This window comes from Lipotes vexillifer, unplaced genomic scaffold (assembly GCF_000442215.2).
Source record: "Lipotes vexillifer unplaced genomic scaffold, Lipotes_vexillifer_v1.1 scaffold602, whole genome shotgun sequence".
Classification (NCBI taxonomy): domain Eukaryota; kingdom Metazoa; phylum Chordata; class Mammalia; order Artiodactyla; family Lipotidae; genus Lipotes; species Lipotes vexillifer.
The window spans coordinates 1,445,937-1,471,943 of NW_006790307.1; the positions used below are offsets into that span (position 1 = coordinate 1,445,937).

The 26,007-nt window shown below is 39.4% G+C and overlaps 1 protein-coding gene and 1 pseudogene across 1 annotated transcript; one reads left to right on the forward strand and one right to left on the reverse strand.

Annotated features, from left to right (window-relative positions):
- Positions 1–9,557: 9,557 nt before the first annotated feature.
- LYZ (lysozyme) lies at positions 9,558–15,506 on the reverse strand. Its single transcript, XM_007463554.1, has 4 exons — positions 15,349–15,506; positions 13,497–13,661; positions 11,412–11,490; positions 9,558–9,943 (listed from the first exon to the last, which is right to left on the reverse strand). Exons 1-4 carry the CDS (start codon positions 15,482–15,484, stop codon positions 9,877–9,879), a joined length of 447 nt encoding a protein of 148 aa, XP_007463616.1. The 5' UTR covers positions 15,485–15,506; the 3' UTR covers positions 9,558–9,876.
- Positions 15,507–18,153: 2,647 nt separating this feature from the next.
- Positions 18,154–23,314, forward strand: LOC103087495 (cytochrome b-c1 complex subunit Rieske, mitochondrial pseudogene; annotated as a pseudogene).
- The last annotated feature ends 2,693 nt before the right edge of the window (positions 23,315–26,007 follow it).

A 26,007-nucleotide genomic window follows, 5' to 3' on the forward strand; every position in this document is an offset into this window, starting at 1 on the left:
CGGCGGACTCTCCGCTCAGAGGCCCCGCTCCTCCCGCGCGAGCCCAGGAGGAGGGGTTCCGGCCGAAGGAGGACGAGCCAGCTGAGCTCGGGGTGCTGAGGGATCGCCAACGCCTCACAGCGGAGGGCGTCGCGGAAGCCCACTCACCCCCGCGCGGTTGGAGAGCGGGACGGGAAGGGTGGCAGCGGCGACGTTTTGTGCGCAGGCGCGACGAGCTCGCGCACACTGCGCACGCGCCAAGCCGCTGCTTTTAGGCGAACGGAAGACCGGTATTGGTTGCCAGTGTCTGTCGACAAGCCAGACCGCCTGGCTTCGTAATGACCGAGAAACTGTCTTTTGGAGGTAATACCTTGTCATCGCCAAAGCATGACAGTTCTGAAATTAAGTTCATGAAATCTCGCCCACCGACAGCTTTTCGTTGTGTTCATCCAGACGTCCTCAGACTTCCAGGCTTGAACCGCTAATTTCTTTTATTTACTCCCTTCTTCCTCTCCTTCCTTCCTTTCTACTCATTTTGGATTCTCAGGTCCATAACGTGACGCAAACCTCCCCTCCCTTGCCCTTCTGTGGTACTAACTACTTTGCAGGTTAGTGCAGTGCTAAATGAACGACCTCCAATTTAACTGAAATATGAGGTGCTAGTCAGAGGTTCGCTCTCCCTTTTCTTCTGTTTTAAAACTGGAAGCTATTCTATTTCCCTAATCTCCTCAAACCTCCAACCTTGACACCAACCCTCTCATTCTGATCAGGTGACTTTGCATCTTATTTCAACAGAGAAAACGGACCTCCATGCCACCAGACCTAAACACAAGCTTTGGTTTGCCCAATATCCACCCTCCCTTCCTTTCTTCTCTTCTGTTCAAGAGAGAATCGTCTCCCAGTTTATTTATTTATTTGGGTGAAGTAGGAAAGAATAGCTTTATTGCTTTGCTAAGCAAAGGGACACAGCGGGCTCGTGCCCTCAAAACTGTGTCTGTCTTCCAGTTTAAAATCAGTCCTTCAGTCAGTGTTCTTGATCTCATTCTTTTTCACTTTATTGAGGATTTTGCCCCATCAACCGTCTCCATTCTGCCCTGTACCTCCAACTTTTCTTCTTAGGCTTTTTCCCTTAAGAAGAGTTAAACAAACTTTAATCTTTCCTGTTAAAAACCAACGAAACACATCTCTAATCCTGCAAAACTCTCTGTTTTATCTTTCAAGGTCAAATTTGAACCTGAATTTCACCTTCACAGAAACCTCTCTGACCAGTTACTGACTTTATCAGTAAATCCAACATCCACTTTTAACGCCCTTAGCTTCTTGGCAGGATTTGACACTGCTGTCTACTGCCTCCTTTTATAAAATACATTCTCTTGGTTTTTCTCCTATCTCTCTGGCAGCTGATTTCCGGGTGGTTTATAGTCACACTGTCCTCTCTGTTTCCATGGTGCCTAAGGGATTGAAACACTTAACAAGTTTATATATGAGTTATTTGTGAACTCCACGAGGGTAGTATCTTATACCCCTTAATGTTCTTAGGCCCTAGTAAACATTTCTAGTCATCAATGTTTGTTGACTAGTAAATAAATGAAAAGTGGAGAAGTTAAGAAGACTTGAGGCTCTTTTTCCAAAGGTGGTTGAAATCAGTGAGATCTGTTAAAGTCCGCTCTCATACAACATCCTTCATACCACAGTATAGGATTGTTTGTCCCCTGTGAAACAGGAGTGCAGGGGGCAGGGCACAACCTTTGAAAGAATGACATAGACCAAGAACATGACATAAACTAATTAGAACCAAATGGGTCCAAGATGACAGACAAGTCGACTTCCACTAGACCTTGAGCCTCAGTATACACTCACTGTAACTCATCAGCAAGCTAAATGACACACCCACAGGCGCCATGACTGTTCCAAGGCCAACCATAAGGATCAAAAAGTGGGCAGTGGCACAGTTCCTGGAAATCCCCGCCCCTTCCTGAAATAGCTGGCATACTCCTCCCACTCATTAGCCTATGAAATTACCCACCCCTATAAAAAATGACAAGCCCAAACCCTGGTGCCGCTCTTGCCTTCTGAGATGGCCCACACTCTGTCTGTGGAGTGTGTTTCTCTCTAAATAAATCCCCTATTTACCTATCGCTTTGTCTTTCACTAAATTCTTTCTGTCATGAGACCTCAAGAACCAGGTGTGTGATCTCAGTTGCAAGACTGTGGGTTTTGGCCGGGTTTGAGTCCCGGCCGCGTGGGTTCAAGTCCTAATCTGGGTTTAGGCTGGGTTCAAGTCCCAATCTGAGGTGCAGTTTCACCTGTACCCTCTCCTCCGTTTTCCCCTTTCAGAACATGATCTCTGGAGCACAGATTTGCCCTTTGTAATTATTTCTCCAGCCTTTGTATTTCTGCTTTCCCCCTGTTTCTCAACGAATTTTTTTATTCTTTGCCCAAAGTGTTACCCTAAGTTTTTTTTTTTTAATGAATTTATTCATTTTATTTGTTTATTTTTAGCTGTGTTGGGTCTTTGTTGCTGTGCACAGGCTTTCTCTAGCTGTGGCAAGCGGGGGCTAGTCTCCCTTGTGTGGGCTTCTCATTGCCGTGGCTTCTCTTGTTGCGGGGCCTAGGCTCTAGGCGTGCAGGCTTCAGTAGTTGTGGCACGCAGGTTCACTAGTTGTGGCACACGGGCTTAGTTGCTCCGCAGCATGTGGGATCTTCCTGGACCAGGGCTTGAACCCGTGTCTCCAACATTGGCAGGCGGATTCTTAACCACTGCACCACCAGGGAAACCCAACCCTAAGTATTTTTAAAGCAAAATAACATTTTAACATTTAAAAAAATGAAATTAATATGTTAAAACACATTGGGAACTTTGAGGGAAAGATAGTGGATTGAATACACATCTTTTGCTTCCTTTCAAAACTCCTTTGAAATAAGTAAAGAGATTTTCAAAAAGGCACAAACCTTTTAGAAAGGGTGGGGAGAATGGGAGAGAAGGCAGAAACAAAATCTTGAAACTTGGAATACAAAAGGCAAGTGGTATACAGCAGTCCTAAGAGCTGAGTAGTCAGAGACAATAAGCTATTCAGTTCACACTGCAGAAACCCCCGAATCTCAAGAATTTGTGGTTGTAGGGATCTCTGGAAATAAGGGGAGGGAGGAGGAGGAGAAGAGCTAGCAAAAAAAGACTGGTTGAGATTCTGTTTAAGAAATATTGAGGCCCTTACAGCCCAGCAATTACCCCTTGCTTATCCCCAAGGGATAGAACAGTGGTAAAGCAGGGTCTCTGCATTGAGGATCACCAGACAGAATTGAGGGAGGAATACCCTACAGAAAATAGGTAGATTAGCCAAACACATGCCGGGTACTAAGACCTTCATCGCACTTAACTCTTAAAATACTGGCAACCAGACTTTTTTTTTTTTCCCTAGTAGAGAATAGGGATAGGCTTCTCTGAGGAGTGTGACCAGTCTAAGAGGAGAGATGTAAGGAGCCCCAATGAAACTGATTCAACCAACTTGGTCATCCTTCAGTGAAGTACCCGTGGTCAAATCCACATAGGCCCTTGGAACTTCAAATTACTTTTTTTAGTTTCCCAATCCTAAATGTGAGTAGATAACCAAGAATTACCAAATAACAGAGAAATGCCTCTAGTATGAAAGATATAATCCAAAGTAAACAAGCAAAATGGCAAATTAGAGGAAACATGGAGAAGTCAACTAAAACCAAAACAGACCCAAACTATTATTATTACTATATCCAGATAAAATAAGAAATAGCAAATGTGACACAAAACAAGGAAACAAAAGAATATATATTCAGAGAACGAAAAACAGCTGTTGGAAATTAAAACTGTGATAGCAGAAATGAAAAAACTTGGAGAAAGATGAGACTGATGAAATTCTAGCTGTGTCTGAAGACCTGAGAGGAGATTTAAATAGAAGACCTAGATAGCAGTGGGGATTTAGAGGTACAAACTACTATGTATAAAATAAATAAGCTGGGAATTCCCTGGCAGTCCAGTGGTTCTGACTCTGTGTTTCCACTGCATGGGGCATGGGTTCCATCCCTGGCAGGGGAACTAAGGTCCTGCAAGCCGTGCAGTGTGGCCTAAATAAATAAGCTACGAGGATATATTGTACAATACAGGGAACATAGTTAATATTTTATAATAACTATAAATGAAATATAACCTTTAAAAATTGTGAATCACTATGGAGTACACCTGAAACATATAATATTGTACATCAACTATACCTCAATAAAGAAAAAAAAGACCTAGAGTTTGGGAATTGAACTAATGATAGATACAAAGAAAGCTAAGCCAATTTAAAAATCATGCAGGTGTTAGCTCTAGGGAAAATAAACTCTTGCATAAGAAAGTAATTGTATTTATGGCTATGTAAATACTGAGTATTGATCTAAAAACATATATGTAATTACACTGGAAGGATGGGTTTTAGGGAAAGGTGCCATGTGTGATAGAGATGGAGGAGAAAATAGAACTTAATCCTTAACTTGCATAGTGGGAATCAATATCTTAAAATGGAAAAATCCAGAAGGAGCAATACAAACCTAATACTTAAAAGCATGGGAGTAAATATAAAATTCTTTTTTTTTTTTGGTCGTGCCACACAGCTTGTGGGATCTCAGTTCCCCGATCAGGGATTGAACCCGGGCCACAGCAGTGAAAGTGCCAAATCCTAACCATTAGGCCACCAGGGAACTCCCTAAAATTCTTAACATTAAGCTAAAAGAGTAGAAGATTGTGCATGTGAAGGGGGAGAAATGGGGAGTTACATCTTTCAAAACAAACCTTGTAGAACTATCTGACTCTGTAAACATTGAGAATTTATAACCTTGTTAAAATTTAAAATGATTCAAAATATAATTTGCATAAAAGACGTGCATTTAATTGAAAAACACTATGTCTATGAATGACATTAGTCACTCATGATTGTAACTTTTAGTAATTCCCTTTAGCAACTTCTAAGAAAATATTTTTTAAATAAGTCCGCTATATACAAGTGCAAGAAATGTGCTCAGGGCTTAGTTACAATTAGTGCTACATGAAGAGCCCCGTTATCATCTGGAATATCACTCTGCATTTCAAATAATATCCTGAGGTGAAACTAAGCAACATAGGAATTGAATTTCTTTTAAAAATGATCAAACTTTGATATTGATTTTTTACTTCATTCTCAGAATAAGGGTTGAAATTTGGTTTGGGAACTTGATTGTATTAATATAACAGGTATAAGTAAGACAGATTTATCAAAAACACTAACAGAATTGCCAAAAAATATTGCTTTCCCTCTTAAGCCAACTTTTGCTAATCTCTGATTATTTCTTCAGTCAGCCATTGTTATGGGTCTGTCCTGGTGCTTCTTGGATATATCCTATCTCTGCATCTGAGCTGTCATCTGAGTTGTCACTCTTCAAGCCTCTCTCCCCTACCTTGACTCATTCTTCGTACACCTCTGGAAATCCTAATATGAATAAACCCATATTCTTTTTTTGTTTATTCATATCAAAATGGTCCCAGAATCTTGAAGCCTGAGGCTGCACCTGTATTGGGGCCCTCTGCTGTCCTCCCATGGCTGGTCACATAGATTTGAGACCTGACCCTTGGAACCCCAGAAGCTGCTGTACTGGAATCATGTGGGATCAGAGAGTAAGAAAAATCCCAGAGGGACTTCCCTCGTGGCGCAGCGGTTAAGCATCCGCCTGCCAATGCAGGGGACACGAGTTCGAGCCCTGGTCCGGGAAGATCCCACAGGCCACGAAGCAACCAAGCCCGTGCACCACAACTACTGAGCCTGCACTCTAGAGCCCATGAGCCACAACTACTGAGCCCGTGCACCACAACTACTGAAGCTCGCACGCCTAGAGTCTGTGCTCCGCAACAAGAGAAGCCACCGCAATGAGAAGCCCGTGCTCCTCAACGAAGAGTAGCCCCCGCTCGCCACAACTAGAGAAAGCCCGCATGCAGCAACAAAGACCCAACATAGCCAAAAATAAATAAAATAAAATAAATTAATTTTAAAAAAAAGAAAAGAAAAATCTCAGAATGCCCAGCATGGGGGAATATACTAAATAATCGGAAAGATTCAATCAGTGGATATTTATTGAGCATGTATCATGTTATAGGCACTGTCCTAGGTGTTTGGAATATGGGTGTAAACAAGAGTAAAACATTTCTGCCCTTCTTCCTGTAAGGACAGTGGCCCAGCGTGGTGTGTCAGAGTAACACATGTAACACAGTAAGGAAGGTGTCCAGATGTGGAAGTAGGGGTGGCCCAATGAGGGGTATCAAAGCCTGAGTGGAGAGCATCTATTCCACGGTGTGGCAATGTTGGGAGATTGGTTACATACAGGCAAATTGATCAAATATATGCATGTGCTAAGGATACGTTTTCAGGATATGAAGGACAATGGGTGCCAGGTTTCTCACTGTCATAGAAGGGAATTACCAACATGAAAAAGGAAAAAACTAGAATTAACCTTGTGGTGTGGGATTGGAATTGGAGGTATTATACGAATTCAATTTAAATAGATAAATATTATGTCAATACATATATCCTCTAGCCCTGGCCATTGATGGGGCCTGGGAACAATGACACTCTAGTGCCCAGAGCTTGCTTTTTAAATACCATTGTCCACTATGAGGAAGAAGGGCTCTTTGGAGAAATGGCTGATTCCAGGCTGAAGCAGGAAAAGAACAAGGTGAGCCTTAGAATATCTTATGCCAGAAAACAAAAAAGTGCACAAAGAATGATGGGGACATGTCAAAATGACACAGAAACTAGCTTGCAGAGGCTCTAGTGGCCAAATCAGGGACAATGTGAACATCAAAATAAATGATAGTAATGGATTATGACTCATTATAATTTGAATAAAGTAGGAAGCCAGGGGTCCATACTGATATAATAAGTAAATGCATACATTGACATTTTGATGAGGAACAAAATTTCTCAAAGTACCTTACCCTCTCCCAAATACTTCACAGTGGAGGTGACTTGCAGACATCACCTTATTCAAATGATGAATGTGAACACCATCAGTAACAGAATATTTAAAAACTGCATGTCACCTGAAAGGATCCAACGAGAAGAGCACAATCACTTCTGTGGTACCCCTGCCAAAGATGCATAACCTAATCTAATCAAGAGAATATCAGAAAAATCTTAGGTCATTTTACAACATAGCTGGTTTGTGGTCTTCAAAAGGGTTAAAGTCAGCAAAGTCAAGAAAAAAAGTGAAGAAGTGATCTAGATTGAAGGAAACTGAAAAACATAACAACCAAATATAACACATGATTCTGAATTATACCTTTTAATTAAGAAGGACCTATGGGGACAGTTGATGAAATTGAATAGGATCTGATGATTAGGTGGTCCTAATTTGTCAGTGTTAACCTCTTGATTTGGATGATGTTTTGAAGTTAGGTAGGAATTACACACAGAAGGATTCAGAGCCACTGGGCACCATGTTGGCAGTGTATTCTCAAACTGCTCAGAAAACATAAAAGGCTGTACTTGCAAATTTTGGGAAAGATTGAGGTGATGTCAATGTCTTTAAAAAGTGGGAAAAACTCTTATTCTTTTGAAAGTTATAATTCAGCAAGAAGAGACAAATAAATGAGGAAGTAAAACATGTCTATCAAATGGTTATAGGCTTGAGCCTGGGGCACTCCCACAGTTAAAAATCAAACAGCAGAGAAACAGCCAGCCAAGAAGGACTGAGAAGGAGCCATCAATGAGGCAGGATGTAAATGAGAAGAAGCTGAGGAAGAAACTAGAAGTATGACATGCTGCTGAGACATCAAGTAAGATGAACAGAAAACAAGTGATCACTAGAACTGGCCCCAAGGCATCATGGAAGGAGTCATTGTTGGAGCAGTTTTCAGCTGAGTGAGGATAGCAGTCAGATGAAGATGAGTTGAAAAGAGAAAGGGAGGTGAGAACGTGGAGCTGGTAAATATAGATATCTCATCTCACAAGTGCTGCTGTAAAAGGAAGCAGAGAATGATGCTGTAGTTGGAGGGTCATGCAGAGAATACAGAGAGTTCTTTGTAAGATGGAAGGTTACCAGGGCAGTTTGTACAATGATGGGGGTGATCCAGCAAAGAGGGAGAAACTCAGGATGCAGGAAACAGCCTAAATTGGAGCAGTGAGAGGGCTTCATTGACGATTGCATGTGGAGACACTGCCATTGGCAGGAGCAGAGGCCCTTCATCCTAGTAATAAAGGGGAAGGAAGAGATGATGGGCCCAGGGAAAGATGTGACCTCTGTTAATGGTGGTGAGGAGGGGGAGAATTTTGTCTAAGGTTGTGTCTATTCTCTCAGTGTAATATGAGGCCAGGTCCTGTACTGACAGCAGAGAGTGTGGAAGGCCAGTGGCTGGGCGTGTGTGCTGGAACTTTGAAATGAGAGAAGTAAATATTGATAGTCATTTTGGAGAGTGGGTACACCGACACAGAAGGATTGCAGAGAAGTGACTAAGATGACCAGGCAGACTTGAAGGCCCATTTGAGATTTGGGGTTATGAATTTAAAGCAAGGGGAGGGCTTCCCTGGTGGCGCAGTGGTTGAGAGTCCGCCTGCTGATGCAGGCGACACGGGTTCGTGCCCTGGTCCGGGAAGATCCCACATGCCGTGGAGCGGCTGGGCCCGTGAGCCATAGCCGCTGAGCCTGCGCGTCCGCAACCTGTGCTCCGCAACAGGAGAGGCCACAACAGTGAAAAAGTGAGGGGAATTCCGACAGTCCAGTGGTTAAGACTCCGCACTTTCACTACTGAGCGTGCGGGTTCAATCCCTGGTCGGGGAACTAAGATCCCACAAGCCGCGCGGCACGGCCAAAAAAATAAAAAATAAAAAAGTAAAGTGACATCTGTCAGCATGTTTTTGGATTTTTCCAGCAATATCCAGCTGTTTCAGTACAGGTGAGGATGTAGGAAACACTAAGTGTCAGATAATTTTTTTCCAAATATATACATATGTATTTCTTCAGAGATACTAAACGGCTCTAAACAAAGAGACAAGGTATGAATTGCAAAGCTTTTAATGAAAATGTTTGTATTTTTTACAGCATGCAGAATTTCACACCTGTGGTTAATTAGCAATTATTTCAATACTTGAAAACTCACCTGCCTCTGAATTTGTCATAATGCATGAATCTAACTTAATAAAATGAAGGAAAAGCAACAGGTCATCTAATCCCTCTTTATATTCCTTCATGACCAGCAAGATGCATAAATGAGTTCTTTAAAAGGGATAAGATAGATTGATATATAAATTGTGAGTTTATTTTTAAAGCTGTGTAAATGCAACATTTCTAAGAAAACATTCAAATCAAAGGTCACACTTTATGGAAACAAAATTCTTAATTCAGGCTGTTTTTATTTTTAGCCACTTGGCATTCTGCTCTTTTTAAATTTTTATATTGCCCAACAAAGAGTGGTTATCTTTTACTGTTTTGGGAGATGACAGAACAGATGAAGGTGTCACATGCCTACACAAGTGGGATTTTGCCTAAGATCAATTTGTTTAAACATATTCTTTGGTTATATTTTTATTGCATATTAGGGAGTACTTATATCATTCAAGATTAAGTCTGGGTTATTTCTTTGATTAAGAACTGAATGTACTGGACATATATTTGATAATTAAGATTTTAGACAAATATTCACCAGCATTAGTTCTATTAGCAAACCGAAAAATATTGTAGGCCTAATATAAAACAATAAACACATGAGGTAAACATTAAGTCTCTTAGAAGAAAGCCCATATGCTCCTGCTTCTGTAAAAACATTATTTGTTTGAAAGAATGGTAGTATGACCTTTCACTCAACTATTATTTCCTTAATGTGAAAAAGAGACAATGAGCTGAAGAAAGAAAACTCCACAGTTACACTCCGCAACCCTGAACATATCTCCTGAGATCTTGGTTTTGACAGTGACTTCTCCATGCCACCCTGCAGAGAAAGATGAAACACATGGTAATAAGGTTAAAACATACCTTCATTGTAATACACATACTTCAAATCCTTTGGGAGAACAAAATAGTTTATCAATACTGAAATACAGGCTACAGATCAATCCAAGTATTAAATGGAGATATGTATACCAAGTACTTCCTGTCTCCCCCCAAGCCTTCACTAGAGCACAGAATGCTGAAGAAGAATGTTGAGTCCTGTGTAGTCCACAACTGCAAAGTACATTCCACATTTACTTAATTACAAAATAACTTCAAGATATGACAAGGAGTTCATAGAGTGGGGAAAATCTTAAAAACTCTAGAAATTGGGACTTCCCTGGTGGTACAGTGGTTGAGAATCTGCCTTCTAATGCAGGGGACGCGGGTTCGAACTCTGGTCAGGGAAGTAAGATCCTGCATGCCGCGGGGCAACTAAGCCCGCGTGGCACAACTACTGAGCCCGAGCACCACAGCTAGAGAGCCCATGTGCTCTGAAGCTCGTGCGCCAAAATTAGAGAAAAGTCTGCGCACGGCAACGAAGAGCCCGCAAGCTGCCACGAGGACCCGATGCAGCCAAAAATAATAAATAAATATTTTTAAAAAAGAAAAAAACTCTAGAAATCCCCTAAAAAAAAATTGAGGAGTAAAAGAATAAGATTCTGAATCAGTTAACATAGATGGTTTCTATGTGATACATTGTTTAGCATATATACCTAAAGCTGCAATTTTCAGTTCTCAGTAGCATATGTTGGTCTTTGGAAATATTCCCTCACTTCTCTCATAACAGCAGGGTAAAACAGCTCTCCCCTTTAATGATTAACACACAGCATGCTCTGTAACAGGAACTAACATAGTGTTGTAGGTCCATTATACTGCAAACACAGAGAAAGGAACATACAAACAAACTCATAGAAAAAGAGGTTGGATTTGTGGTTACCAGAGGTGGAGGTTGTGGGTGGTGTGAGGGGAGGGGATTGAATGAAGGCAGTCAAAGGTACTACAAACTTCCAGTGATAAGTACTAAAGATATAATGTACAACATGATATATATAATTAACACTGCTGTATGTTATATACGAAAGTTGTTGAGAGAATAAATCCTGAGACTTTGCATCACACACACAAATTTTTTCTTCTATTTCTTTAATTGTGTATCCATATGAGATAATGGATGTTCACTAAACTTATTGTGATAATCATTTCATGATGTATGTAAGTCAAATCATTATGCTGTACACCTTAATCTTGTACAGTGCTGTATGTCAATTACATCTCAATAAAACTGGAAGGGAAAAAAAAAAGCATACCATGCTCTAACACCTTGTGGATCACGGACAACCCTCTTTGCACATGTTACAGCTTCAATGATGTATGAGTCAAATCATTATGCTGTACACCTTAATCTTGTACAGTGCTGTATGTCAATTACATCTCAATAAAACTGGAAGGGAAAAAAAAAAGCATACCATGCTCTAACACCTTGTGGATCACGGACAACCCTCTTTGCACATGTTACAGCTTCAGTGATGTCATCTTTCAGCAACGCTGAAAAAGAAGTGGTGAGAAATGGAAACAATGCTCATAGAAATTTCATTTTAAGTTTAGGTTCAGCCAGCTTCATTCTCTTAGGCTGAGAAAAGAACAACTAAAATTATTTTTTAAGAGTCCATGTATCTGTGAATGTTGGGGGAAAACTCTTTCTTCATTCCATCCCATTTGGCATGAAATAAACCATTCTGTTTCTCATTTACCAAAGTCATTGGAAGCTCTGGAATTATTCACTAATGTGATAGAAGGTTCTCTTTTTACTAGGCACTGTAAAAAACAAAACAAAACAGAAACAAACCAACAAGTAGAAACTGGTCTAGCACTTTTTTGCTCAGCAATTTTACTACTGGAAATTCACTCTAAAGAAATAATAAGAGATGTACCCAAAGATGTATGTACAGGGTGTTTCATAGCAATTAATAATAGGGGAAAATGGAAACACCTTAAGTACTTAACATTAAGAGTTGGATTGATAAATTATAGAATATTTATAAAGTGGAATTCTATTCATCTTTAAAAAATAATAAAGATTGGTATTTGTTGACAAAAATAATTTTGTGTAATAAAGAGCAAATTGTAAAGCAGTAAATATAGTACAATTTCATTTTTGTTGAAACACACATTGCTTACATGTTTGTATGTGTGTACATATGTGTATAACATAGCTTTACATTCATATATGTAAGTGATACATATCCTCAAAGAATATATGTATACCAAAAGTTTCCAGTGGTCATACATCTCTGGGTAGTAAGAATGTTTATTCAATGACCATAGATTATTATATAATACAGAATATTTTTTAAAATAAATTAACTGGATACAAAAGAATATTCTAAGATGAATCTTCTCTTTTAATATTTAAAAATTTAACAATATCAATTTTGTAATACTTCTCCAGTATTTTATGTACTAAAGATTACACGTTATCTCTCTTTTAAAAGGAACTGAATAGAATATTTGTTTCACCCCAATTAAACAAATCCGTAGATTAACTTGTTAGAATAACAATGTTTATATAGGAACTATATTTTTGGAGATGCAAACTAAAGAATTTAGAAATGAAATGTCATAATGTTTCTAATTCACTTTAAAATCACTCAGCAAAAAAGAAAATATATATATATATATAATATATACATAAAAGAAGTAAATATGACAAAATGTTTTACTGTTAAAGTACATGATGAGCATACTGATGTTTATTATACTAATATACTAATGTTTCTAATTTTCCATATATTTAAAACATTTCATAATAAATAAAAAGTAAAAACAATTTTTTAAAAAGGACCACACATATTCCTCCTCTTTGGTTAACTACTAATCCTTTCATTTTCCAATAAAGGAGGGTAGATTAAAAAAAAAAAAACACCACACACCAAATTATCCCTAAACCTCCCCAAACAAGGTAAGTAGGAGGAATGGCATTGTTCTTTTTTTTTCCTTTTTTTAAAATTTTATTTTATTTATTTATTTTTTTAACATCTTTACTGGAGTATAATTGCTTTACAATGGTGTGTTAGTTTCTGCTGTATAACAAAAGTGAATCAGCTATACGTATACATATATCCCCATATCCCCTCCCTTTTGCGTCTCCCTGCCACCCTCCCTATCCCACCGCTCTAGGTGGTCACAAAGCACCAAGTTGATCTCCCTGTGCTATGTGGCTGCTTCCCACTAGCTATCTATTTTACATTTGGTAGTGTACATATGTCCAATTGGCATTGTTCTCTACAAAGCATCACCAAGTCCAGTTATAATAAAGTGATGTCATTCCAGAAGCTTTTGTATATTAGAAAACAGCAACCTTTTATGATACCAGCTCTTTAATTTCTTTCTTAAGGAATTATGAGAATAATAAAGAGTTTCTAGAAGTTAAGGTGGAGTTTTTCTAGGTCCCTGATGAACCCTTCAAGACCTTTTCATTTGTATTGAATCTCTATTCTTGTAAGTATAACCAGATGGATCCTGTGCCATCACTCAGCATTATCTTGTCTTACCACTGCAGGGCATGCGACAGGCGTTATGTGCTCCTGGGGTTTTGCCATCATTACACCAGTAGCGGCTATTGATTTGAAATATCCCATAATCAGTGCTTCGGCTTCCAGGATTGTAGTTTGTAGCTTGTGTGTTATAATTGCTTTCCCATTTGGCCAAACACATCCCTGAAAAAAATGTATTTTAAGTAATAAACAGCAACACCATATGATTTATAGTTCATAGCATAATTATATAGTTCTATTTAACTAATTCTATTTTACTAACGACTTTATAAAGATGTATTTTACTTGTAAAATATTTTAACACTTTGGTGTTAAAGGGCCCTTAGAATTCTTTTGTTAGCAAATCATTTGGTAATACTAATGAAACAAGGTAACATATTTTTTAAAGTATTAAAATAGCTGTTTCTTCCATTGCTATTACCCTTCCCCTACTCCCATCCCTCAGGTAAGATTCAGCCTAGAATAGGAAAATCAAGAGATGTTGAGTGGGTTTGGTAATTAGCAGCAGATGCATATGCTAATGCTTTTTATTAGGAAAAATAAGGATTTTCTGGGAGAAAGAAAATTTCTTATGATACCTAAAGATGAATTTGGATATCAAATTAGAATCCAGACAACAGGAGTCATAGAATAAGAAAGACTGTGTCATCCATCCACCCATCTAGCCATTTGCTCATTCATTCAAAAACAGTTATGGAGGGGAAATGTCTGAATTCAATCTGAAAAATTCAGTGATTACATTGACAGATATGGACTAAAATATAAAGTAACTTTTACTTAGGGCACATCTTGAATTCTGTGGAAGAAAATGAAAAATAATCAACTAGAGTAAGAATAAAATGTCGGGCTTCCCTGGTGGCGCAGTGGTTGAGAGTCCACCTGCCAATGCAGGGGACACGGGTTCGTGCCCCGGTCTGGGAGGATCCCACATACCACGGAGCGGCTGGGCCCATGGGCCTTGGCTGCTGAGCCTGTGCTTCTGGAGCCTGTGCTCCGCAATGGGAGAGGCCACAACAGTGAGAGGCCCATGTAAAAAAAAAAAAAAAAAAAAAAAAAAAAAAGAATAAAATGTCATTTCATGCTGCATTTCAGGAATCCTTATATAGATATTGATTGAGGGGAAATAGGTTCCTACTGTCCCTGTTTTAAGAATTCAATGTAATTTTTTTAAAACTTTGCTGTTAAAAACCCAACACCATGGTAGGGGAATTAAAAATGAAAAAAATACTACATTACTCAGGCTTCCAGAACCCAAGTTCCAAACTGGAAATGGCTGGAGTCCAACACCAAGGGCTTGATAGACATATCCTCGGTGCACAAATGAATCTTTGAGTCAGCTTACATGTGCCAGCGGGCAAATTTAGTGGCACTAGAAGTGTACAACGGGTCCTGGCATGCTGAAAATGGTACAGAATTTGGTCCTCCCATGCCTCAATCCTTCACCTGGTACATCTGATTCTAAAGGAACAAGTTGATGTTTTTAACCATTGTAAGTGTACAAACCATCAAAGGAATAAAAAAAGTCCATTCAATCAAAGTCCCTTTCTTATTCTTTTTTTTTTTTTTTTTTTTTTTTTTTTTTTTTGGCTTCTCCCTGTTGTGACCTCTCCCGTTGCGGAGCACAGGCTCCGGACGCGCAGGCTCAGCGGCCATGGCTCACGGGCCCAGCCGCTCCGCGGCACGTGGGATCTTCCCAGACCAGGGCACGAACCCGCAACCCCTGCATCGGCGGGCGGACTCTCAACCACTGCGCCACCAGGGAAGCCCCCCTTTCTTATTCTTCATCCTCTATGAGTATCTGTTCCACACCTGGCTAACTATTTGGACAGATGAAGAAGAGTTAACTTACAGTTTGCCAGGCTGACTCCCTTATAGCCATCCAATCCGAGTCTTTTCAGAGTTCTGGCAAGCTCACACCTCTCAAAGATCTTGCCCTGGACAGCGACAGAAAGGAGGAGAAGCCCCAGAATAAGGACAGCCTTCATGCTGACTGAGAAGCCAGACCTCCAGGCTGGCCAGGGTGAGCTGGCCCTGGTATTTAGCATCTTTTCACTTCCTCCTTCTCCGAGTGGTCTGGCAGCTCCACCCTTTGAGACTGGTGGAAATCAGGAACCGTTTATTGGTCAACTGTCTTTAAAAGTTTTCTCCCTTAGGTTTGAAGAGGGATATTCTGAGGTCCTAAGGATGACCTGCAAGAAAATAATGATATGACATTGCTCAGGAAGAATCGGGATTAGCACTATTGCCAAAAGAGGAACTTCCTCCTATTTTATCATGAATTTCAGCAACTATAAAGGGAAAAAACTGAACATTTTACGTAAGAGCAAATGAGCTCCAATCTTTGATTAATATTCATTTTCATTAAATTGTTTTATGTGCCTTCACTATGTTGTCTTCATCTTTTTCACTTAAAATTACTTTATATAATTTCCACAAAAGAACACGACACTCTGTTGTTTTGATAGTTGCATAGCACAACACCATGTTGCTCAGCCAGATTCCTATACTAACTTTTTTGGTTACTATTGTAAACTCTTAATTTATAAACCAACGTTTACTATTATAAATAAGTCTCATGTGAACAACATTCCTAACTCCTTTCTGACAATGCCTTACTTCACATTTCCATGTTAGAACATAAAGGGTCATTATAAAGCAAGGGAACTTTATAGCAAAACCTACAGGAGAATACCAGAATATATCACCAAAAAATCTTGCCCTTTGGCATGAGAATGATTTTGAGCTGAAGGCAACTGAAAAGAAGCAGATCCAAGAAAAGTTCTCTGCCCTCCCCCTATTTTCTTGAAAGCAGAACATAAATTTGTGCAGAAATTAATCACCTACAACCCTAGACACTTAGCCCCAAGACAGCACCAGAGTACTCTACAAAACAACATTTACTGACTAGCTATTATCTTCCATTGGTTTCTTATATATTGATCGTCCCTCAATTTGCCACCCTTGGAAGCCTAGTGCTTGTTGCTCCTCTAAAAATATATTGTTCTTTGGTTAACATGATATGTAAGTCCAAGTTCTAGCCACCTCTTTGAGTTACTCATCCCTGCATTTCTTATAAGTATATATGAGATATATATATTAATAAACTTGTTCTCTTGTTAATCTGTCTTTTGTTTCACAGCCCCAGCCAAAAACCTAAAAGGGTAAAAGGAAACAAATTTTTCCTCCTGTACAGTTTCTGGTGATGGGACAGTAAAAGGCTGGAACACTCTACTCTCCCTAGAGACTGTAGTTTAGATATGGGATAACTGACAACAGATCAGCAGAAGGTAAGAATTCTTACCATGTCAGTCTCCCAGATCTCTGTCTGTAGTGGACAGTCAAGAGAGGAGGATAAACATTTCTCCTTGGCCCTTCCTTTCCAAATGCACAGTGGCATGAGAAAAACATTTGTGAAGATAGATCTTGAACCGTGACTTTTGTGATTTTGTTGTTGGTAATCAACACCTATGGGTATTGATTCTTAGCCTCCCAGAAAGTCATGTTTTCCTTTGTCTCTGTCTTTTGTGTCATTTGTCATAAGGATGAAAAACCGTAAGATGAGAATCTCCTTTTGTCTCATTTTATGTACTGAGAACTTGGCTTTGTAACCAGTGAGAATATTCCCTCTGGTTTCTGCCACTTTGGGGGTGCAGACTGTCTGTCAGGCTTGCATCAGCAGCTAGTCAGCCAGCTAAGAGCCTAAGACATGAAGTGACAGGCAACATTCTCTTTGTCCAACCATGCTGGCTCTCAGGGGAGTTTGCCTTAATAAAGGGTCTCAGTCCATAAGGGGCCTTTATCGCCTCTACCTTCATTGCCTTGTTTGTGAGGGAAAAATTCTCATCCCAGTATCCCCTTTCTGGTAACACAGATAAGTAGGTCAGTGATTTCAGGTGTCTCACTTTGTGGAAGATAGAGGTTTCTTTGACACCTGTGACAATGAAGGTCTTTGCTTTCTTAGGCTACCTCTGGAGTGGCTCTGCATCTTGAGAGGGCTATATTTCTTAGGGGACACCTTTTGTGTCCATGGTTAAGCCCTGAAATTGGTTTTAAGACATAAAAAGAGGGCTTCCCTGGTGGTTGAGAGTCCGCCTGCCGATGCAGGGGACGCGGGTTCGTGCCCTAGTCCGGGAGGATCCCACATGCCGCGGAGCGGCTGGGCCCATGAGCCTTGGCCGCTGAGCCTGCGCGTCTGGAGCCTGTGCTCCGCAACGGGAGAGGCCACAACAGTGAGAGGCCCGCGTACCACAAACAAAAACAAACAAACAAACAAAAATTATACCCATCTGTGTTTGTGCAGTGTTTGTACTGACACTGGTAAATCAAAATTGTCTGTATTAATGAAAAGAGGCATTGGCATGAGTTTTGTCAAAAGGTATAAATAATCACTTGTTAGTGAAGCAGTTCCATTTTCTTGAAGCCATTATGGACCCTGGGAGACCACGGTCAGGGCAGCTGCACTCACTGCATTCTCCAGCTGATGCCGTCCTTGTGTAGTTTGGCTCAGGGGTGCAGAGGACCTAGTCTCATCTCTGCTGTGGCAGCATGGCTGCTAGGAGAATCTGGAGGGGTGGGGCAGATGGGAGGGCTGTGGCAGGGAACACTGCAGGGCTCTCTGGGGGAGCCCACATGTTGAAAGGTTAAGGTGGAGTAAATGGTAAAAGGTGTAGCGTGTAACAGCCTTGTGAAACAGGACCAGCACACAGCTGCTCCCAGCAAGTCCAGCAGCCTGGCCGCAGGTCAGAGTGGCTCCCTATGGGGACATTCCCTGACTTAGGAGCAGTGCTTGACCCCAATCCAAAGGTGGCGTTTTGTTAGCCCCTCAGGTATATGGGTCACTGAAAAATGGTAAATGGTTTGGGTTTGCCTAATCCAGACCACTGTATTTTTTTCCTCAAGGATTAGTGACCACTTTCTCTTCTTTTAGCTCTCGATATCCCTGTAATTTAAGTTCCCACTCTTTGCAAAATAGATCAAACAAGATAATTTCCTGTGTTCCCTGACACCATTCAAACTCCAGAAATCATCTAACTTTTGTACTTAATTTTCTCTATGGTCTTGCTGTTCTTGTGTTTTGAGTCAGGTAATTGGTTCATACCAAGAAAAAATACTACTATTTAACATACACAAGAGAAATTATTTCTACTATGGTAGCAATACTGTGCTGTAAGAGTCTCTAGTTACTGTGCTCTAGCACAGAGCCGCATGTTACTGACCCATCAATTGATCATTAAGCCTAAAAAATAGTACTAGCCTAGTAATCTGCCATGTACTTTACTGATAGTCATAGAGGAGATTTTACCATTCCTGATACTTGCCACGTACTCACTCTCTTCTCTGTCTTCATTCCCGCTGTTTCCTCAGTGTACTATGTAGACAACGAAAGAAATGTTAGGATATCTGGTGGCAAAGAGAAAGTTGGAGGGGTGAGCAGGACCAGACCTGGAAGCTTAATCCCCAAAACTGTGAGATTTAGCACTTAATCCCAAAGACAATGGGAAACTATTCATGAGTATTAAACTGGAGAGTAACTGGATCAAAATCTTAACAAAACAAAACACTCTAGATTGGATTCAGGGACCGCTGCTAGAAAACTGGCAAGGAATCCAGATGGCAGACAAAGGTGGGGGTGGGTAACAGAGAAATGGGAGGGTTTCAGAGATATTTAGGAGGTTTGAATAATCAGGATTAGATATTATCCAGACCAGTTCGAGATAAAGGGGAAAAGGAAAGGTAAATAATACTAGCTTTTGTTTATCAAATGCTTATGAAATGTTAACCACTTAAACATTACTTATAATTCTTACAGGGGTATTAAAGGTAGGTATTATATCTATTTTACAGATGAAAAAATGTATGTCCCAGAGAAGAAAAGTCTCTTGCCCAAAGACATATAGCTAGTGAGTGGAGGAGCTGGGATTTGGATTCAGGTCAGTTCCATGGTCTTTTCAGTTTACCACATTACCTTGTAAAAGTTGAAGTGAATGGGAAGAAATTCTACCGCGACCCAATTTTCACCCTTTGACACACTATAACTCCTTTGTCTACTTCTTGTCTGATTTTAGCTCCCGATATAGTTGTGCAAACCCATTTTATGTATTTATTTTAAAAGTGTGATTTTTCTCTAAGAGGTTGATCTAACACCAGGCAATGCCATGAAACAGTTAAGAGACTATTTAAAAATCAATATTCTTGATATGTGAACAACTGATAATTGTGGCAAGCTTTTGATTTCTTTGTGAATACTTCCTCTGTACTATTACTTCTGTTATCATTATGCAATCAGAATTTAGGCGGGATCTCACTTCACTTCCCCCTTTTTTTTTTTTCTGCCCCTTTTCACATTATGAACAAATATTTCCCTTCCCACAATCGGTCAGGTTACAAAATCCTCTCTCAGTTTACAAAACAATTGGGCATTCATCATTGAGAAATTATAATGAAATAGGTAACTGACTTTTCAAACATGTGTTAAAACAGTCTTGTTTACAAGGAGATGAAAATGCTCCCACTTTAGTTTCCTCTTTCCAGAAGAGTATTCTGATTTCATTTCTCTATTAAGTATGACTTTTGGGTTTCAGGTTTGTTTGATCTTTTTATTTGTGCCAGTGCAACTGCATAATCATTAAACTTCTTTCATTGAACTAGAAAACAATGATTTCAATCCATACATTAGCTCTGGTAACATCACAAAATGTTGGGGGAGGAGAGAAGAAATTGTTGCAAATAGGGGAATAAGGTCATGTATTTGGGTTGTATTTTCCCCCCTCTCGACAAACAAACATTTTATTGCTACCCTTAGCAAGCAAATAAGATAATATGCTTAACTTCTTATTAACAACAATTTTTATGTACACATTTAATTGAAGATGGTGCTATTCTCCCTTTGACATCACTCTAAGTTGTTTAAGATGCAGCCACACATTTTCTCATCCCAATCCTCCATCTCAGGTCAATATCACCTCTGTGAGGTGGCTGGTTTGCTGGCATGGGAGTGGTCTATTTCCAACTCAGTCAGAAAGGAACTGAACTCACAAACATAGCACAATTTACACACAGGTCTCACAATGACCTGACCCAAAAATGATGAGGGCTAGTTATCAGTGCCTTACACATTTATTTTGGAAAATAGTTTCTTTGCCGATTCATAATGATTTTCAATTAAAGAGTAACTTAGTAAATTAGAAATACTATACAAATATAGAATGATAAACTCTAACCTGCTAAAAAAAAAATGAATGGATGTTTTAACATCTAGGAACTTAAGATAATTTTCAGTTTCCTCATAAGAATACTATCTTCTAAAATGGAAACGTTTACACACACACATATACATATACACATGACTACTAATTTTTGTGAAAAACAATGGGAATAAAATAAACCTAAATACAGAAAAACTACACTTAAAATATCTTCCTCATGTAAGAAATTCAATTCACTGCAAGTCAAATATCCTCAATGTACTCTGGTATGTGAAATCTAGTTTAGATCTGAATTTTGTGACAGGACTACTGACATGGCTTTCTAAGTAGTCTCCTTATGTCCAGTTTTTCTCCCCTCCAACCTACTTTGCATCCGGAGCATGCCATCCCTGAACTCAGAGGACTCAGAGTTTATAACACACATATGTCAATCACATGTAATCTATGGCTTTATTGTCTATTCTGTGGTTTGCTGTCATATTGTCCTCATATACATCATGATGAGCTCTTTGAGGACTTATGCTCCTGTAAGATTTCTCCTCTGCCATCTCAGAAAGAAGCACACTCATGTGTATAGTGTAGACATTCAACAAAATTGGTAAATTCCCTGTATAAAAAATGCATTCCACCTTCAATTAAGGTGTTATTCTTCTCTCTTGACTACCTGTGTTAAAACAGTGTTTAAAAAAAAAAAAACCCACAAAAACCCCCCAAAAAACCAAAAAAACCCCCAGTGTTTTGATATTACAAATGATGCAAGGAAATAATACAAACTTACAAATAAAAAACAACTACAAACTACATAAGGATGTGCTTCTCCAACATGAGAAAATAATTGCAAAAAGGTAACCTAGAATTTTAAAGAAAGAATCATTTTTTTATAAAGAGTTAACTCAGGCCTCTGGAATAAATTAGAAATAAGACAATATGTTTGAGACACAGGATTCCTCATGCCAATATATGTAAAAATTTTTGAAGGTATTATTCAACGCTTCACTATAGTAAGGGAAAAAAATTTCTACTTCAATTGTCAAGAAATTATACATGAATAACTGTATTATGGAAGAAGGTTCTGTGTACATTTGGTTGTAAGTTTAGGAATTTGTCTATTAACTAATTCAATAAATAATAAAAGTTGATTGATTGAATTCTTTCTATGTTAGAGGCACCATGTTAATGCTGAGGATACCAAGGTGAAAAGGCATGACTGTTTTCCTCTATAGGACATGCAAACCAACAATTACAATCCAATATATAGTTGCTTTATTGTTGGTCTGCACAGAGGGCTGATGGAGCACAGAGGGGACCTGAAGTTGGTGGGGAAGAGACAGTGAAGGCCTCACAGCATTTCAGCTGGATGAGAATTGGAGGGAGAATAGGATTTTGTTTGGTGGGCAATTGGGGTAGGAGATTTGTGATAGGAACTTCCCATGTCTGGTTCTCTTCCTTCCAGGCACAGGGGAGGATTATACTTCCCTACTCCCTTGAATTTAGGAAGAGCTATGTAACTAATTCTGGCCAATGAGCTATGGGTAGAAATGATGAGTCACTTCTAAACTGTAACATTTAAGTGCTAGTGCAAAACACTCCAGTAATTTTCTATCTGCCTTGGCAGCTGGTGAAGTTGTATGTGTCAGAAGGTGTAGCTACCTGTTGGTAAAACCTCTGTCAGCCCAGGTGCCTGAGTGACTGTGTGGAACAGAACCACTTGCTGAACTATGATAGATGATTGTGGCATGAACAAGAAGTAAATTGTGTGTTTAGCCATGGAAATTCTGGGAGTGTTTTGTTATTTCATCATTTCAGACGGAGGTAAAACAATTTTAAAAACAAAGGAAAGGGAGGGAGCTGCTGTCACTATGTTGTTGGTCGCCACCCCACGGTGCCCACCACCTTGGAGTCGCCAGTGCTGGATGTGAAGCAGTCCTTCCTGTGCTGGGAGTCGCTGAGTGGCCAGGCCGCGCAGGCCAGCTTTTTGTCACCTCCGTGGGCCTCAATGTCCCTGCTTCTGTTCGTTATTCCCATACGAACGTCAAAGTGCCTGACTTCTCTGACTATTGTCGTGCTCAAGTGTTAGATAGTACAAAGTCTTCAAAAGAGAGCAGTGAGGCTACAAAAGGTTTCTCCTATTTGGTAGCTGCAACAGCTACCGTGGGTGTCACGTATGCTGCCAAGAATGTCGTTTCTCAGTTCGTTTCCAGCATGAGTGCTTCTGCTGATGTGTTGGCCATGTCCAAAACCGGAATCAAGTTATCCGATATTCCAGAGGGCAAGAACATGGCTTTCAAATGGAGAGGCCAACCCCTGTTTGTGTACCACAGAACCATGAAGGAAACTGACCAGAAAGCTGCAGTTGAAGGACTTCAGGTGAGGGACTCACAGCATGATTTAGAACGAGTAAAGAAACCTGAATGGTTTGTCTTGATAGGTCTTTGCACTCATCTTGGTTGTGTACCCATTGCAAATGCAGGAGATTTTGGTGGTTATTATTGCCCTTGCCGTGGGTCACACTATGATGCATCTGGCAGGATCAGGAAGGGGTCTGCACCTCTCAACCTTGAAGTTCCCTCATATGAGTTCACCAGTGATGATATAGTGATTGTTGGTTAGAGACCTGGACTCAAGTCATAGGCTTCTTTCAGTCTTCGTGTCACCTCAGAAGAGTTATTTGAGAACAAGCCTTCTGTACTTCAAATTAGTTGAGTTGAAATATTTAAGAATTGCTAATAATGTGTTTGCAAACATGTGAAGTAAATTGAATATCATGTTGAATACTTTCAAGCATTCACTTAATAAAGCCACTGTTAACACTGTTATGCTCAAAGACTTCAAAGGTGCAGTGTCTTTGATAGTTAATTCTAATTAAAAATTACAGACTGGTGTATGGAGAGAAAAAAAAAGAAAAAAACAAAGAAAGGGAGAATAGACAAATCTCTCATGCCAAAGTATTCCAAAAAATTTATGTAGATACTCTGCCCTCAAGGAAGTGGAGTGTAACTAACCACTCCTTAAGTGTGGGCTGTGCATAGTGACTTTCTTCCCAAGAATATAGCATGGAAAGGAGCAAAAAGAGTAATTTTACTGCAGAGAAACCTGACAAATGCTACTTCAGCCAGTGGATCAAGGTTAATATCAACAGTAATAAGTTATATTGATAGTATGTATCCTAGATACCATGTGATGAAAATGGTATCTGTGGTCTCCCCCTCCAAAACACATAATCCTTGCCTAGTCATGAGAAAAACATCAGACAAATCCCATTTAAGCATCATTCTACAAAATACCCCATCAGTGCCTCTCAAAACTGTCAAGGTCATCAAAAACAAGCAAAGTCTGAGAAACTATTAGAGCTAAAAGGAGCCAAAAGAACCTAGCAACTAAATGTAATGTGGTACTCTAGATAGGATCCTAGAACAGAAAAAGTACATTTGGTAAAAACTAAGGAAATCTGAATAAAGTATGCACATTATTCACTAATAACTTTTAGATATTGGTTCATTAATTGTAACAAATGTACTACGCTGAGGTAAGATGTTAAAAATAGGGGAAAGTGGGTTCGGGGAATACAGAAGCTATATGTACTATCTTAGCTATTTTTATGTAAATCTCAAACTATTCTAAAGTTAAAAGATTATTTTTAAAAAAGGTATAAGAGAGAACATAGTATGTTCTGGAAATTCCTTTTGAAATGGGGAGTGGAAGTAAAGAGTTTGGCTAGGTAGGCAAAAGACCTTTTATGCTATTGAAAGGAGATTCAACTTGTAAATTGTATAGGCTGGGTGAGGAATTCCTAGAAGATCTGTGGTTGGGCTTCAGGGGTGTTGCAAAACCTCTGAAGCTGTATAAGATTTTATTGTGTGTATGTGTATATGTACGTTTTTCTCAGAAGAATGTCAAAAGCTTTAATTATTATTTACTTATTCTTAAAGGGAAAAACACCTAAATGTGTTAATAATCATTGCTGAAGGTAATGTTGAAACTGAAATATTCTGAGCAAGAGGTATGAAACAATGAGCAAGAGATATGAAACAATTATATTTTGTTTTTTTGTTTGCTTGCTTGTTTGTTTTGGCAGTGCCATGTGGCATGCGGGATCTTAGTTCCCTGATCAGGATTCGAACCCATGCCCCCTGCATTGGGAACATGGAGTCTTAACCACTGGACCACCAGGGAAGTCCAAAACAATTATACTTTGTGTGCAAAAGAGATCCCTTCTTGGTAGTACAGACTAAAGTGATAATGTGTGTGTGTTTGGAGGAGGAAGGCAGGAGTTAAAAGCCAAGATAGTAATAAAGACCATGATCGTCAAACTCTTTTGACTGTGGTCTGCTTTGCAGGGGAAAGAAATGATCCCATAAGATACCTTACCCTACTGTTGCCGCTTTCCTTAGAAACAAGTACTGAGTCTTTAGGATGAAGTATCATTTTTTTAAAACCAAAGTTTGATGGGATTATATATACATCTACTTTATCATTAGGGTTGTGAATGATTAATATTTGAATCAAAATGAATATATGTCTTCAAGGGTAGCTATAAACCTAAAGCACTATGATATAAATCTACATTTATGGGAAATTATAGTTAAAAAGCCAAAAAGCAGGAACTGAAAACCATGACAATGATAAGGCATCCTTTCTGAAAATTAGGGTAATTCCAACTATTGATGTACAATAACATTGCATTATGCCAGACTTCTTTATAGGGTATAGTTTAATCAGTAAATCCTATTCGTGTGCTAATTTTAGCTTATTAATACAAAATTTCAGTAATCCTTAGTAACTCATGTAGGTGGTTATTCACAATTAATCCTTTGTTGTATATACAAATGAAAATATATGGAGTTATGCATCATTAGCCCATAAAAATGGGGGAAAAAAGTTTTAATTTTTTTTTTCAATTCATGGTCTCTTAGGAGGACCGTGGACTGCAAATAATTCTTTGAGAAATTGCTGTTACAATCTACAAGAGAAATAATGAAAGACCAAGATAGAAGCAGGCAGGAGGTACAGAGAACAGCAGACAGATAAGACAGATATCAAAGGATCAGAACCAGGGGAATTTTTGGATTGCTTGGATGGGGAGATGCAAGGTTGAGGGGGAAAGCTACCTTGATTTTTTGGTTTCTGGCAGGCCAATTATGGGGAATACAGGACAGTGAATAAACTTAGAGGAGGAGAGGGTGGGTAGGAGATGAGTCCAATTTTTAATATGTTGCATTTGAAATCCCAAGTCGATGTGTCTGGTAGGCAGCTGAGTCCTGTGATCTTTCAGCTTTAGAAAAAAGGGTCTGGGCTGGAGCTGT